Source organism: Macaca fascicularis, chromosome 7, assembly GCF_037993035.2.
Source record: "Macaca fascicularis isolate 582-1 chromosome 7, T2T-MFA8v1.1".
NCBI lineage: Eukaryota > Metazoa > Chordata > Mammalia > Primates > Cercopithecidae > Macaca > Macaca fascicularis.
The window spans coordinates 17817346-17831731 of record NC_088381.1 but is presented as its reverse complement, the minus strand read 5'-3'; the positions used below and the strand labels follow the sequence as shown (position 1 = coordinate 17831731).

General features: G+C 44.9%; 1 protein-coding gene and 1 pseudogene across 4 annotated transcripts in view; both read right to left on the bottom strand.

Moving 5' to 3' along the window:
• CHP1 (calcineurin like EF-hand protein 1) overlaps window positions 1–14386 on the bottom strand; it is a 55695-nt gene that overhangs the window by 5660 nt on the left and 35649 nt on the right. For 2 of the 3 annotated variants that reach the window (XM_073995538.1, XM_005559233.5), the window contains exon 5: window positions 6972–7033. In XM_073995538.1, the coding sequence (XP_073851639.1) occupies window positions 6972–7033 (62 nt within the window). Of the gene's footprint in view, window positions 1–6971; window positions 7034–13356; window positions 13428–14386 lie in introns of all 3 variants that reach the window. The other variant, XR_012414803.1, reaches the window with a different exon arrangement.
• On the bottom strand, window positions 6023–6556 carry LOC102129101 (small ribosomal subunit protein eS24 pseudogene; annotated as a pseudogene). Its single transcript, XR_012414804.1, has one exon. The product of XR_012414804.1 is annotated as a small ribosomal subunit protein eS24 pseudogene (transcript).

Here is a 14386-nt window from a genome sequence, read left to right as displayed (position 1 = left end):
TTCATGGGCCGGGCATGGTGGAGAAACCCTGTCTCTACTAAAAATACAAAATTAGCTGGGTGTGGTGGTACATACCAGTAATCCCAGCTACTCGGGAGGCTGATGCATGATAATAGCTTGAACCCGGGAGGCAGAGGTTGCAGTGAGCTGAAATTGCACCACTGCACTCCAGCCTGGGCAACAAGAGCAAAATTACAAGCTGGGTGTGGTAGTGCGTGCCTATAGTTCCAGCTACTCGGGAGGCTGAGGCAGGAGGATGGTCTGAGCCCAGGAGTTCAAGGCTGCAGTGTGCTATGATCATGCCTGTGAATAGTCGCTGCATTCCAGACTAGGCAGCAGAGAGAGACCCTATCAGTCAATCAATCAATCCATCAATAGTAAATTACATGATTTTCTAAAAAGAAAAAAAGCTGAAATACTGATTTGTATCCAAACTGATTATTTTTTAAATAAACCAATTGTTGAAAATTGGAAGTTGTGGCCGGGGGTGGTGGCTTACGCCTGTAATCCCAGCACTTTGGGAGGCCGAGGTGGGCGGATCATCTGAGATCAGAAGTTCGAGACCAGCCCTGGCCAACATGGTGAAACCCCATCTCTACTACAAATACAAAAATTAGCTAGGCATGGTGGTGGGCACCTGTAATCCCAGCTACTTGCGAGGCTGAGGCAGAATCGCTTGAACCCAGAAGGTGGAGGTTGCAGTGAGCCGAGATTACGCCATTGCATTCCAGCCTGGGCGACAAGAGAGACACTCCCTCTCAAAAAAAAGAAAAAAAAAAGAAAATTGGAAGTTGTACATTTTAGGTACAAATATACACAAATAGAAGGATTAATAAAAAGAGACAATGCGCCGGGTGCAGTGGCTCATGCCTGTAATCCCAGGACTTTGGGAAGCCAAGGCAGGCAGATCACGAGGTCAGGAGTTCGAGACCAGCCTGAAAAACATGGTGAAACCCATCTCTACTAAGAACACAAAAATTAGGCCGGGCGCGGTGGCTCAAGCCTGTAATCCCAGCACTTTGGGAGGCCGAGACGGGTGGATCACGAGGTCAGGAGATCGAGACCATCCTGGCTAACACAGTGAAACCCCGTCTCTACTAAAAAATACAAAAAAACTAGCCGGGCGAGGTGGCGGGCGCCTGTAGTCCCAGCTACTCGGGAGGCTGAGGCAGGAGAATGGCCTGAACCCGGGAGGCGGAGCTTGCAGTGAGCTGAGATCCGGCCATTGCACTCCAGCAAGGGGGACAGAGTGAGACTCCGTCTCAAAAAAAAAAAAAAAAAAAAACACAAAAATTAGCCGGGCATGGTAGTGCGTGCCTTGGCAGGAGAATCACTTGAACCCGGGAGAAGGAGGTTGCAGTGAGCTGAGATCATGCCACTGCACTCTAGCCTGGGCAACAGAGCGAGACTCCATCTCAAAAAAAAAAAAAAAAAGAGAATGCTAGCAAAGATAATCAATAGACAACTCATTTGCCATATTCCCTGTGTGTGGCCAAGCAGATGAATCCAACCTCAAACAGCAGCTTCTTCAGATCCCAGACCAAATATTTTGAGGTGTTTTATTTGTAGAATTATAAAACTGGATTATGTATGGGTATCTATAGTGTGAGTCGGAGGGTGGGGATAGAAGTGGTGGTGTCTTTAACATCATTTCACCAGGTGCAAATGACATATGTATGTCGTCCCAGCTACTGGTCCCACCTACTTGGAAGGCTAAGGCCAGAGAATCACTTGAGCCCAAGTGTGCAAGCCAGCCTGGGCAATGTAGTGAGACTGTCTCAAAAAAGAAAAAAAAAAGGTCATCTCATCCGATCTGTTAATGAGGACATGATGGCCCAGAGGTGGCTTGACTCAGGTCCCAGGAAGCAGTGGCATGGACTATCTGCCCAGGCCTCCATCCCCAGCCCAGTGCTCCCTCCGCCTGTCCATGCCGCCACTTATTGTTCCAGTCAAAGTTCTTAAGGCCGGGTGCGGTGGCTCACGCCTGTAATCCCAGCACTTTGGGAGGCTGAGGTGGGCTGATCACAAGGTCAGGAATTTAAGACCAGACTGGCCAACATGGTGAAACTCTGTCTCTACTAAAAATACAAAAGATAGTCAGGCGTGGTGGTAGGTGCCTATAGTCCCAGCTACTCAGGAGGCTGAGGCAAGAGAATCGCTTGAACCCAGGAGGTGGAGGTTGCAATGAGCTAAGATCGCACCACTGCACTCCAGCCTGGGTGACAGGGCAAGACTCTGTCTCAAAAAAATAAAAAAAAAGAAGTTTAATAGTGAATTATTATTATTATTAAGACAGAGTTTTGCTCTGTTGCCAAGGCTGGAGAGCAGTGGCCCGATCTCGGCTCACTGCAACCTCCTCCTCCTAGGTTCAAATGATTCTCCTACTTCAGCCTCCCGAGTAGCTGGAATTACAGAGGTGAAACAAAGCACGCAGCCTACTATTATTTTTTTTTTATTTTTATTTTTTTGAGACGGAGTCTTGCTCTGTCACCCAGGCTGGAGTGCAGTGGCCGGATCTCAGCTCACTGCAAGCTCCATCCTCTCGGGTTCACGCCATTCTCCTGCCTCAGCCTCCCGAATAGCTGGGACTACAGGCACCCGCCACTTCGCCCGGCTAGTTTTTTGTATTTTTTAGTAGAGACGGGGTTTCACCGTGTTAGCCAGGATGGTCTCGATCTCCTGACCTCGTGATCCGCCCGTCTTGTATTTTTAATGTTTGGTGAAGGATTTTATATATACGCTTTATTGATTTAAGAAAGGTTCCCTCTACTTCTGGTTTTCTAAGACTTTTTTTTTTTTTTAAATCATGAATGGATGGTGAGGCCAGGCAAGCTGGCTCACACACTTTGGGAGGCCGAGGCAGGTGGATCACCTGAAGTCAGGAGATCGAGACCACCCTGGACCAACATGGTGAAACCCCATCTCTACTAAAAATACAAAATTAACAGCGCGTGGTGGTGCGTGCCTATAATCCCAGCTGCATGGGAGGCTGAGTCAGGAGAATTGCTTGAACCCGGGAGGCGGATGTTGCACTGAGCTAAGATCGCGCCACTGCTCTCCAGCCCGGGTGACAGAGCGAAACGCCATCTCAAAAAAAAGAAAAAAAGATAAATAAGTAAATAAAATAAAATAAATGGATGATGATTTTATCCATTACATTTTTCTATGGAAAAGACCACTCAATTTTTCTTCTTTAAAGTGTTGGTGTGGGTGAAATATATTGGTTGATTTTCTAATGTTAAACCGACTTTGAATTTCTAGTACAATTGCACCTTGGCTATAATATATCCTTGGCTATAATATATATATTATATTATATATTGCTGGATTCAGTGTGTTAATATTTTGTTTGGGATTTTTACAACTATTTGCATAAAAGAGATTGAGCTATAATTTTCTTTTCTTTTTTTTTGAGACAGAGTCTTGTTCTGTCACCCAGGTGGGAGTGCAGTGGCACAATCTCGGCTCACTGCAAGCTCTGCCTCCTGGGTTCACGCTATTCTCCTGCCTCAGCCTCCCGAGTAACTGGGACTACAGGCGCCCGCCACAATGCCCGGCTAATTTTTTGTATATTTAGTAGAGACAGGGGAGATGGGGTTTCACCATGTTAGCCAGGATGGTCTCAATCTCCTGACCTTGTGATCTACCTGCCTCGGCCTCCCAAAGTGCTCAGATTACAGCCATGAGCCACCATGCCCGGCCCCTAATTTTCGTTTCTTATACTGTCTTTTATAAGATTGTCAGGTGTGGCCGGGTATGCCTGTAATCCCAGCACTTTGGGAGGCTGAGGTGGGTGGACTGCTTGAGCCCAAGAGTTCAAGACCAGCCTGGCCAACGTGGCAAAACCCCATCTCTACTAAAAACACAAAAATTAGCCAGGCATGGTGGAGCATGTCTGTAATCCCAGTTACTCAGGAGGCTAAGGCACGAGAATCGCTTGAACCTGGGTGGCAGAGGTTGCAGTAAACTGAGATGGTGACATTGCACTCCAGCCCGGGCAACAAAGTGAGACTCTGTCTCAAAAAAAAAAAAAAAAAGATTGTCAGGCAAAAGTTATGCTAGCCTCATAAAATGAGTTGGGGAGTAGAGTATCTTTATTGAAGTATAAATAATATACAATAAAATGTACATATTTAAAATGGACAGTTGGGGCCAGGCATGATGGTTCATGCTTGTACTCCCAGCATTTTGGGAGGCTGAGGTGGGTGGATTACTTGAGGTCAGGAGTTCGAGACCAGCCTGGCCAATATGATGAAACCCTGTCTCTACTAAAAATACAAAAAAACAAAAAAGTAATATGTACAATTGGATAAGGTTTAACATATGTACCCGCCCATGGCACCGTCCTCACAATCAAGATAATAACCTCCAAAAGTTCAACCAATACTTTCACAGGAATCATATTAAGAAAACATGGGCCAGGCATGGTAGCTCACACCTGTAATCCCAGCACTTTGAGAGGCCGAGGCGGGTGGATCACCTGAGGTCAGATCTGGGTCAGAGAATAAACACATGCAACTACAGAGTGACTGCCACTGTCTTTTTTCTTCAGAACTCAGAAAACCATATGTAGCAACTTTCAAGAAAATAAACTCTTCTCGCTGAAGAAATTCCCAACTCAAAAGCAAGGGACACTAACACTGACCTGCAGACTGTTTTGTTTTTTGCTCATAGAAATGTAAGAATACGTTGGGTTGCTCCTGAATCTGCCCTGAGTAATTTCATCCTAGGATGAAATGCCAGTCACTGCTAGTAGGAAAACAGGGAATCATCCCTTGAAGCAACAAAGAACAGTGGGCAGTTGGCTCAGGGTACACCAGCACAGCAGCAGCTCCTTGACTCTTAGTCAACCCTAAGGACAGACTAAATGACTGCATTTAACTAAGTATCATCAGAATTACCTGGCTGCCAATAATCTGATTTGGCAATAAATGAATTACCTGATGTAAACCATGTTGTATATTTTAACTCTCAGTCAGTACCTAAAAGCCATTTAGTTAGCTTTTATTTATTTACTTTTTTTTTTTTTTTGAGATGGAGTTTCGCTCTTGTCGCCCAGGCTAGAGTGCAGTGGCGCAATCTCGGCTCACAGCAACCTCCGCCTCCTGGGTTCAAGCAATTCTACTGCCTCAGCCTCCCGAGTAGCTGGGATCACAGGCACCCACCACCATGGACAGCTACTTTTTGTGGGGAAAAGAAAGATCAGACTGTTACTGTGTCTATATAGAAAGAAGTAGACATAAGAGATTCCATTTTGTTCTGTATTTGAGATGCTGTTAATCTGTGACCCTACCCCCAACCTTGTCCTTGCAAGAGACATGTGCTGTGGTGACTCAAAGTTTGAGGGATTTTGGGCTGTGCAGGGTGTGCTTTGTTAAACAAGTGCCTGAAGGCAGTATGCTTGTGAAAAGTCATCACCATTCACTTAATCTCAAGTACCCAGGGACACATACACTGCCAAAGGTCGCAGGGACCTCTGCCCAAGAAAGCTAGGTATTGTCCAAGGTTTCTCCCCATGTGATAGTCTGAAATATGGCCTCGTGGGATGGGAAAGACCCGATCGTCCCCCAGCCTGACACCCGTGAAGGGTCTGTGCTGAGGAGGACCAGTACAAGAGGAAAGAAGATCTCTTGGCAGCTGAGATAGAGAAAAGCATCAGTCTCCTGCCCGTCCCTGGGTAATGGAACATCTCGGGTGTAATACTCGATTGTATGTTCTGTTTACTGAGAAAGGAGAAAACCGCCTTAGGACGAAAAGTGGGACTTGCTAGTGCAATGCTGCTCTTTATGCACTAAAAAGGTTTATGGAGATGTTTGCATATGCATATCAAGGCACAGCACTTTTCCTTAAACTTATTCACAGAGATCTTTATTCATATGTCTTACTGCTGACCTTCTCCCTACGATGATCCTATTATCCTGCCACTTCCCTTTTTCTAAGATGGTAAAGATAATGAGTGTATGCTGAGCGCCGGTCCCTGGGGCCCACTTTTTCTTTCTCTATACTTTGTCTCTGTGTCTCATTTCTTTTTTTTTTTTTTCACATGAAAGTTTTTAGTTTATTAATCTGCTTGTGAAAAATCCAAAATGGACACAGGTAGCCTTTACTGCAGCACCTTTACTCTTTCGGCTGTGATCCAATCTCCAGCTCACTTTTTGCCAGCACCAACATTGGCCTTTGCAGTCCCCCTGACTTTCTTCATCCTGTTCTTGCGTTCCTTTCGTTGCTTTCTTGAGGTCTTTTTCTTCTCATACAGGCCATGTCCTGCAAGTCTATGTTTGGGTTCATTTTTCTTTGCATAATCCAGGGAGTCATAAATCATGCCAAAGCCAGTTGTCTTGCCACCACCAAAATGAGTTCTGAATCCAAATACAAAGATGACATCCGGTGTGGTCTTGTACATTTTGGCTAGTTTTTCCCGAATTTCTGTCTTAGGCACTGTTGCCTTCCCGGGGTGAAGGACGTCAATGATCATTTGTTTCCTCTGAAGTAGTCGGTTGGTCATGAACTTTCTAGTGCGGATAGTTACGGTGTCGTTCATGATGGCTGCCTATCCGTCTCATTTGTTTTCTCAAGTCCCACCTAACAAGAAACGCCCACAGGTGTGGAGGGGCAGGCCACCCCTTCACTTTTTGTATTTCTAGTAGAGACGGGTTTTTATCATGTTGGCCAGGCTGCTCTTGAATTCCTGACCTCAGGTGATCTGCCCGCCTTGGCATCCCAAAGTGTTGGGATTACAGGCGTGAGCCCCTATGCCCAGCCTAGTTAGCTTTTAGATGGTGGAGACATCTGTCTATGAAAACATAATGAGCCATTTCAGGTTTTCCCAGGTCATCTCCTTTGCCTTATAACCAGGACAAGACTCTGCACATAGCAGGTGTTAAATAAACGCTTACTAAAGAACAGGTCCTGCCCACAATAATAAGCAGGCAGAGTCCAAGCACAAGTTCTCCAGGAGCTCTCCGACATACCTGTAACAGCTCATCACGGGAGATCTTTTCATCTTTATCCAAATCATATAGTCGAAAAGCAACTGTAAGGGAAAAACATAAAGTTAGTCAAAATTCTGTAGTGTGATGCCCCTTCTCAAGGCACTAAATATATAAGACACTAGACAGAAAACTAACAGCCAATTAATCAATTTTCCAAGAACAACTGCCATTACGTATAGGGCTTTTAAAAAGTTGTAACACTGAAGAATTGAGAATTGATGAGTTCTTAGGTTAAATGAAGTATGCTCCCTCTTCCAATAAATCAGAAAACTTCATAAAAAGAAAGCCAAATGTCCTTCTTCTTAACCTAGAATGTTAAACAGCCCCCCAACACACCCCTTACGTGGTTCTGCAAGTTAGGTCACCTCCCACAAACATCAGTTCTACCAGGTACCACTCAGGGAGAACCAACAACAGGCACCACACAGGCACCATGAGAGCGGCCCACACAAAGCACTGCTTTGGGAAAAGAGCCTCCTGGGCAAAACTGTCTCAAATTTCAAGTAATTCTCTACCACTGGGGAGTCCCGCAGGTAAAGAAATTGAGTTTCAAGTAAATATGATGGCTCAGATGGTCTCCTGGCCTTATCATGTTTCTTTCTCTTTAAGCCTTCTAGAAACTACGATATAGGAGAACTTTGCTTAGGTCCATGAGATAGAAATCAGAAAAGCAAAGTCATTAGATTTCTGCCACTGTTGCTGAAGCGCTACCAACAGAATAGGGTGTTATCTCTGGGTGATTTTATAGGTGTGGTGACAAATCGCCAGCCTGAGGACGTGAATGTCTTGTCCCACAACTGAATTTAGTGTGGTTTTTAGGTTTTGAATCACTTCAAGAATGCCACTAAGATTGTGGGTCTTAAACAGAGTGCTGCAAACCCTAAAAGTCCCAAATCCACTGCTCTAGAGCTATTAAGATCCACGGATTTAGACTCTGTCCTTAGGAACTCACTATCTAGTAGAGGAGAACAACATACACGACTCTCTCGAATACATCCTACTTACATCCTAAGCACTACAACATATCCAAACTGTTGGGGGAACAAAGTGTATGGCGGACGTGGCTTTCTGGTGGAGCTGGGGAAACATCAAGGAGAGGTAACATTTGAACAAGGCCCTGAAAGACAAACTGAAATGTGCCAAGGCGTGGCCATTCCAGGCAGAGCTATTATTAGGCACAAAGGCATAAGAACATGGATTAATATCTACCGGTTTAAGTATCATTCCCCTCCAAAATAAAAGGGTGAGTCCACTGAAAGATGACATAAAAGTAATTTTAAAATCTAATTTACTCCTTGTAAGGTATGTATCAGAATTCCAGAGAAAGGAAGAAGCTAGGAGAGACTTCTGATATATATATTTTTTCTGTTCTGTTTAATGTGGTTGATTAATTTTATTTTTATTTATTTATTTTTTCAGACAGGGTCCTGCTCTGCCTCCCGGGCTGGGTGCAGCAGCACAATCATGACTCACTACAGCCTGAACCTCCCAGGCTCAAAGGATCCTCTCACCTCAGCCTCCAGAGTAGTGGGAACCACAGACACCACGCCTGGCTAATTTTTTAAAATTTGTGTAGAGCTACGGTATCACTATGTTGCCCAGGCTGGTGAAAGGTACAAGGTCTTTGTCTAGATAAATCGATTTTTTTTTGAGATGGAGTCTTGCTCTTTTGCCCAGTCTGGAGTGCAGTGGCATGATCTCGGTTCACTGCAACCTCTGCCTCCCAGGTTCAAGCAATTCTCCTGCCTCAGCCTCCTGAGGAGCTGGGATTAAGGCACGCACCACCACGCCTGGCTAATTTTTGCATTTTTAGTAGAGATGGGGTTTCACCATGTTGGCCAGGATCGTCTCGATCTCTTGACCTTGTGATCCACCCCACTCAGTCTCCCAAAGTCCTGGGATTACAGGCGTGAGCCACCACGCCCGGACAGCTGGTCTTGAACACCTGGGCTCAAGCAATCCTCCTGCCTCAGTCTCCCACAGTGCTAGGATTATAGCGGTGAGCCACTGTGCCGGGACCTTTAGCTCAAATTTCAGCTCCTCAGAGAGGCCTTTCACCGACCACTCTTTCTAAAGTAGTGACATCTCCCCATGCCTTTCTCATCTCATGTATTCACTTCCTTCACAGACCTCGCCACAATAAACCTTGTTTATTCACCCGTCTTCTCTATAGTCTGTCTCTCTTATTAGATCTTAAGTTCTAAGAAAACAAGGGCCTTACCTGATTTATTCATCACTGTATCCTGGGCCTAAAATAGTACCTGGCATGTAGTAGGTGCTCAAACATTTGCTTAATGAAAAACCAAAAGAATGATCTCAGTCAAACCTTTACCTTCCTTTATTTTATTTTATTTTATTTTATTTAAGAGATGGGGTCTCAACTCTGTCGCCCAGGCTGGAGTGCAGTGGTGCAATCATGGCTCACTGCAGCCCCAAACTTCTGGGCTCAAGTGATCCTCCTGCCTCAGCCTACTGAGTAGCTAGGAATACAGGTGTGTGCCACCATGCCCAGCTCAATTTTTTTTTTTTTTTTGGTAGATACTGGGTCTCATTCCGTTGCCCGGGCTACAAACCTTTACCTTTACTTCAATCAATGCTATTGCTTCTTTTTTTTTCTTTTTCTTTTTGGGAGACGGAGTCTTGCTGTGTCACCCAGGCTGGAGTGCAGTGGCATGATCTCGGCTCACTGAAACCTCTGCCTTCTGGGTTCAAGCGATTTCCCTGTCTTAACCTCCTGAGTAGCTGGGACTACAGGTAGGTGCCACCATGCCCAGCTAATTTTTGTATTTTTAGTAGAGACAGGGTTTCACCATGTTAGCCAGGCTGGTCTCAAACTCCTGACCTCAGGCAATCCGCCCACCTTGTCCTCCCAAAGTGTTGGGATTACACGCATGAGCCACCATGCCTGGCTGCTTCTTTTTTTTTTTTTATTGTGGTAAAATATACATAAAATTTATCAGTTAAACCTTTTCTACAGGTACAGTTCTGTGGCATTAAGTACTTTCACACTGTTGTGCAAGCATCACCACCATCCATCTCCCCATAACTTCTGCATCTTCACCAGCAGAAAATGTACCCTTTTAACAACAACTCCATTACCATCACCACCACCATCCCCCAGCCCTGGGCAACCACTGTTCTACTTTGTGTCTCTACAAATTTGACCACTCTGGAAACCTCACATAAGAGGAATCATACAATATTTGTCCTTTATATCCACTTTATTTCACTCAGCAAAATGTCTTCAAGATTCATCCATGTTGTACCATGTGCCAGAATTTCCTTTTTTTTTTTTGAGATGGAGTCTTGCTCTGTCACCCAGGTTAGAGTGCAGTGGTGTGATCTCAGCTCACTGCAACTTCCGCCTCCCGGGTTCAAGCAATTCTCCTGCCTCAGTCTCCCGAGTAGCTAGGATTACACACATCCACCACCGCGCCAGGCTCATTTTTGTATTTTTAGTAGAGATGGGATTTCACCATATTGGCCAGGCTAGTCTCGAACTCCTGATCTCATGATCCAACCGCCTCGGCCTCCCAAAGTGTTGGGATTACAGGCGTGAGCCACCGAGCCTGGCCTCAGAATTTTCTATTTTAATACAGACTAATATTCCATTATATGTGTACCCAACATTTTATTTATCCATTGATCTGTCGATGGATACTAGGATTGCTTCTACCTTTTGGATTCTATGAATAATGCTGCTATTTCTTCCTGGCTACTCTCCCAAGCTCTACTCTACCTATACTCCTCAACACCCAAAAAAATATTCTAATGTAGACTCTACTTTCCACATCATTATGTTTTATAAAAACTTAAACCATTTAAGAAGACAATTAGAGCCGGGCGCGGTGGCTCACGCCTGTAATCCCAGCACTTTGGGAGGCCGAGGCGGGCAGATCACAAGGTCAGGAGATCGAGACCACGGTGAAACCCCGTCTCTACTAAAAATATAAAAAATTAGCCGGGCGCGGTTGTGGGCGCCTGTAGTCCCAGCTACTCGGGAGGCTGAGGCAGGAGAATGGCGTGAACCCGGGAGGCGGAGCTTGCAGTGAGCCGAGATCGCGCCACTGCACTCCAGCCTGGGCGACAGAGCGAGACTCCGTCTCAAAAAAAAAAAAAAAAAGAAGACAATTAGAATGTGGGAAGGAAAACCTGTAGACCTCTAGAATTCTCTCTTACTTACCATGCCCTGGGCATTCTAAGATGAATTTTACTTTTCACTTTTTTTTTTTTTTTTTAACACTATCCACCTGTAAATAGGGCTGTATCTTTTACACAAAGCATTATTATTATTATTATTATTATTATTATTATTATTGTTATTAGAGATGGAGTTTCACTCTTATTGCCCAGTCTGGAGTGCAATAGCGTGATCTTGGCTCACTGTAACATCTGCCTCCCAGGTTCAAGCAATTCTCCTGCCTCAGCCTCCCGAGTAGCTGGGATTACAGGCATGCGCCACCATGCCTGGCTAATTTTGTATTTTTAGAAGAGACATGGTTTCACCATGTTGGTCAGGCTGGTCTCGAACTCCTGACCTCAGGTGATCCACCCGCCTCAGCCTCCCAAAGTGCTGGGATTACAGGCATGAGCCACTGCGCCTGGCCTACACAAAGCATTGTAACGTCACCAGTTCAAAGAGGAAAGCAGTAAGGTACCACTTCTAGGAGACAAACAGAAGAGCAGAGTGGCACTGTATGTACGTGGGCCTCTGCCTACATGGGTATAGTTGAGCCTTGCTGATTGTGATTAAAATTCTCTCACTGTGGCATAAAAAAGAAATAGGACAAAGTGTGTTCTCAGAGTTCCTGAAGACAGTATTCTATGCAAAGGATAACCCATAATAAAATTTGGTTCCACTCCTCTGTAAACCCACATTTCTTTTTTCTTTTTTTTTTTTTTGAGATGGAGTCTTGCTCTGTTGCCCAGGCTGGACAGCGGTGGTGCAATCTCGGCTCACTGCAACCTCCGCCCCCCAGGATCAAACCATTCTCCTGTCTCAGCCTCCCGAGTAACTGGGATTACAGGCGCCCGCCACCACGCCCGGCTAATTTTTTGTATTTTTAGTAGAGACAGGGTTTCACCACGTTGCCCAGACTGGTCTTGAATTCCTGATCTCAAGTGATCCACCCGCCTTGGCCTCCCAAAGTGCTGGGATTACAGGCATGAGCCATCACGCCTGGCCTGTAAACTCACATTTCTAAGTAACACATACCCTTTTTTTTTTTTTTTTTGAGACAGAGTCTTGCTCTATCACCCAGGCAGGAGTGCAATGGCACGATCTCGGCTTACTGCAGCCTCCGCCTCCTGTGTTCAAGCAATTCTCCCGCCTCAGCCTCCTGAGTAGCTGGGATTACAGGCACCCGTCATTATGCCTGGCTAATTTTTTTTTGTATTTTTGTAGAAATGGGGTTTCACTATGTTGGCCAGGCTTGTCTCGAACTCCTGACTCAGGTGATCCGCCTGCCTCAGCCTCCCAAAGTGCTGGGATTACAGGAGTGAGCCACCTCACCCAGCCCACATCCCCTTTCTCTAAAGTAAATGTGTCTCAGTGGCAAATGTGTTGCTAGATATATGACATTCAATTGCTCTCAGTCTACAATAAGAGGCACCATCCTACAGCTTATATAGCCCTGTGGGAACTTCAAAGAGAAGCAACACATTTAGATAGAAACTGAGGACTTCTTGGACTCTTCTAGTCTTTTCTTTGGCCTTAGAATTAGCTTTGGTTTTACTGGTCTAATTACATGTATGTAATACCTACACCTAGACTGCAACAGAATTCTAATTAATTTTTAGTTTCCTATAAAAGTTAATCCTACAGCCAAGACTAAAGCATGTAATGAAAAAAACAGGCTGGGTATGGAGGCTCATGCCTGTAATCCTAGCACTTCAGGAGGCCAAGGTGGGATGATTGCTCGTGTCCAAGATTTCGAGACCAGTCTGGACAACATAGTGAGACCCTATCCCTAGAAAAAATTAGAAAATAAAAAATTAGCTGGGTGTAGGGCACACGCCTGTGGTGCCAGCAACTTGAGAGGCTGAGGCAAAAGGATCACTTGAGCCAGGAAAGTCAAGGCCATAGTGAACCGTGATCACACCACTGCACTCAGCCTGGGTGACAGAGTGAGACCCTATCTCAAAAAATTAAGCAAAAACAAAATAAAACCAAGCATAACCTGCATAGCACTTTGTTATTATTCTATCTCATCCTGAAGTTTGCCATTTCTGTGGCATTCCAACCTTCTTCCCTAGCAGAACCCCAACCACAGCATCAGGAGGGGAATCTCATTAGCCTAATCTCCTCGGCACTCGGCACTCTCCTGATCTAAACTGACTTATCAAAGTGAGGGGAAGGACTTACATTCCATGCTCGGGAGGAGTGTTGCTCAATTTCAGTCTCGATCTCTCTCTATATATATCTCTCTTCCTCTACTGCCAGATGTGAACAAGAAAAAAAAAAAAGCCCTGTTAACAACTGAGAGCTGTCATGTGACCAAAATACCTTAGGATAAAACAGACTATGAGGATGGCGGAGTAAAGAGAAAAATCCCTAGTGCTTGAAACAGAATCAACCCTCCTGCTGGCCTAACCTGACTTGTAAAGTGAGCTAATATATTTCCTTATTGTTTAAGCCAGCTGAGTCAGCTAAAGGCATCCTAAGACACCAAGTAATGCCCAAATCCACTACTGCTATTTGAAAGATTTTGTTTTGTTTTCTTTTCTTTGTTGAGACAGAGTTTCTGTCACCTAGCTTGAAGTGCAGTGGTGCCATCATGATTCACTGCAGTCTCGACCTCTCAGGCTCAAGCAATTCTCCCACCTCAGCCTCCCAAGTACCTGGGACCACAGGTGCATGCCACCACACCTGGCTAATTTTTGTATTTTTATTAGAGACAGTGTTTTACCATGTTGCCCAGGCTGGTCTCAAACTCCTGGGCTCAAGTGATCCACCTACCTTGGCCTCCCAAAGTGCTGGGATTACAGGCATGAGTCACTGCGCTCAGCTTTCAGTCAGTTTTAATACAACTGCAATTTCAACTTGTATTGAATAAAAAGAGAACTTTAATTTCAATTTCCTAGAGAAGTGTTGTAAGGAATTGGGCAATATTATACACGAACCAGTAAGGGCAGAAGGGAAAGCAAACAAGTATTAAAGGAAAAGGGGCATGAGACATGGGTATAAAAATTAAATCTTGCACTATATCCAGCTGTCCCCCACTACTTAAGTCATATCCAGTGTCTATCAAATTCTAAGATGAGTTGAGGATTGTCATTATTCCTTAAAGGTGGGGCCTGGATCTTGTTCACTATTGACACGCTAGCACTTAACACAGTGCCTGGCACACCTCCACACCTACTCATTGAGTAGGTGCTCAATGAATTACAATGAT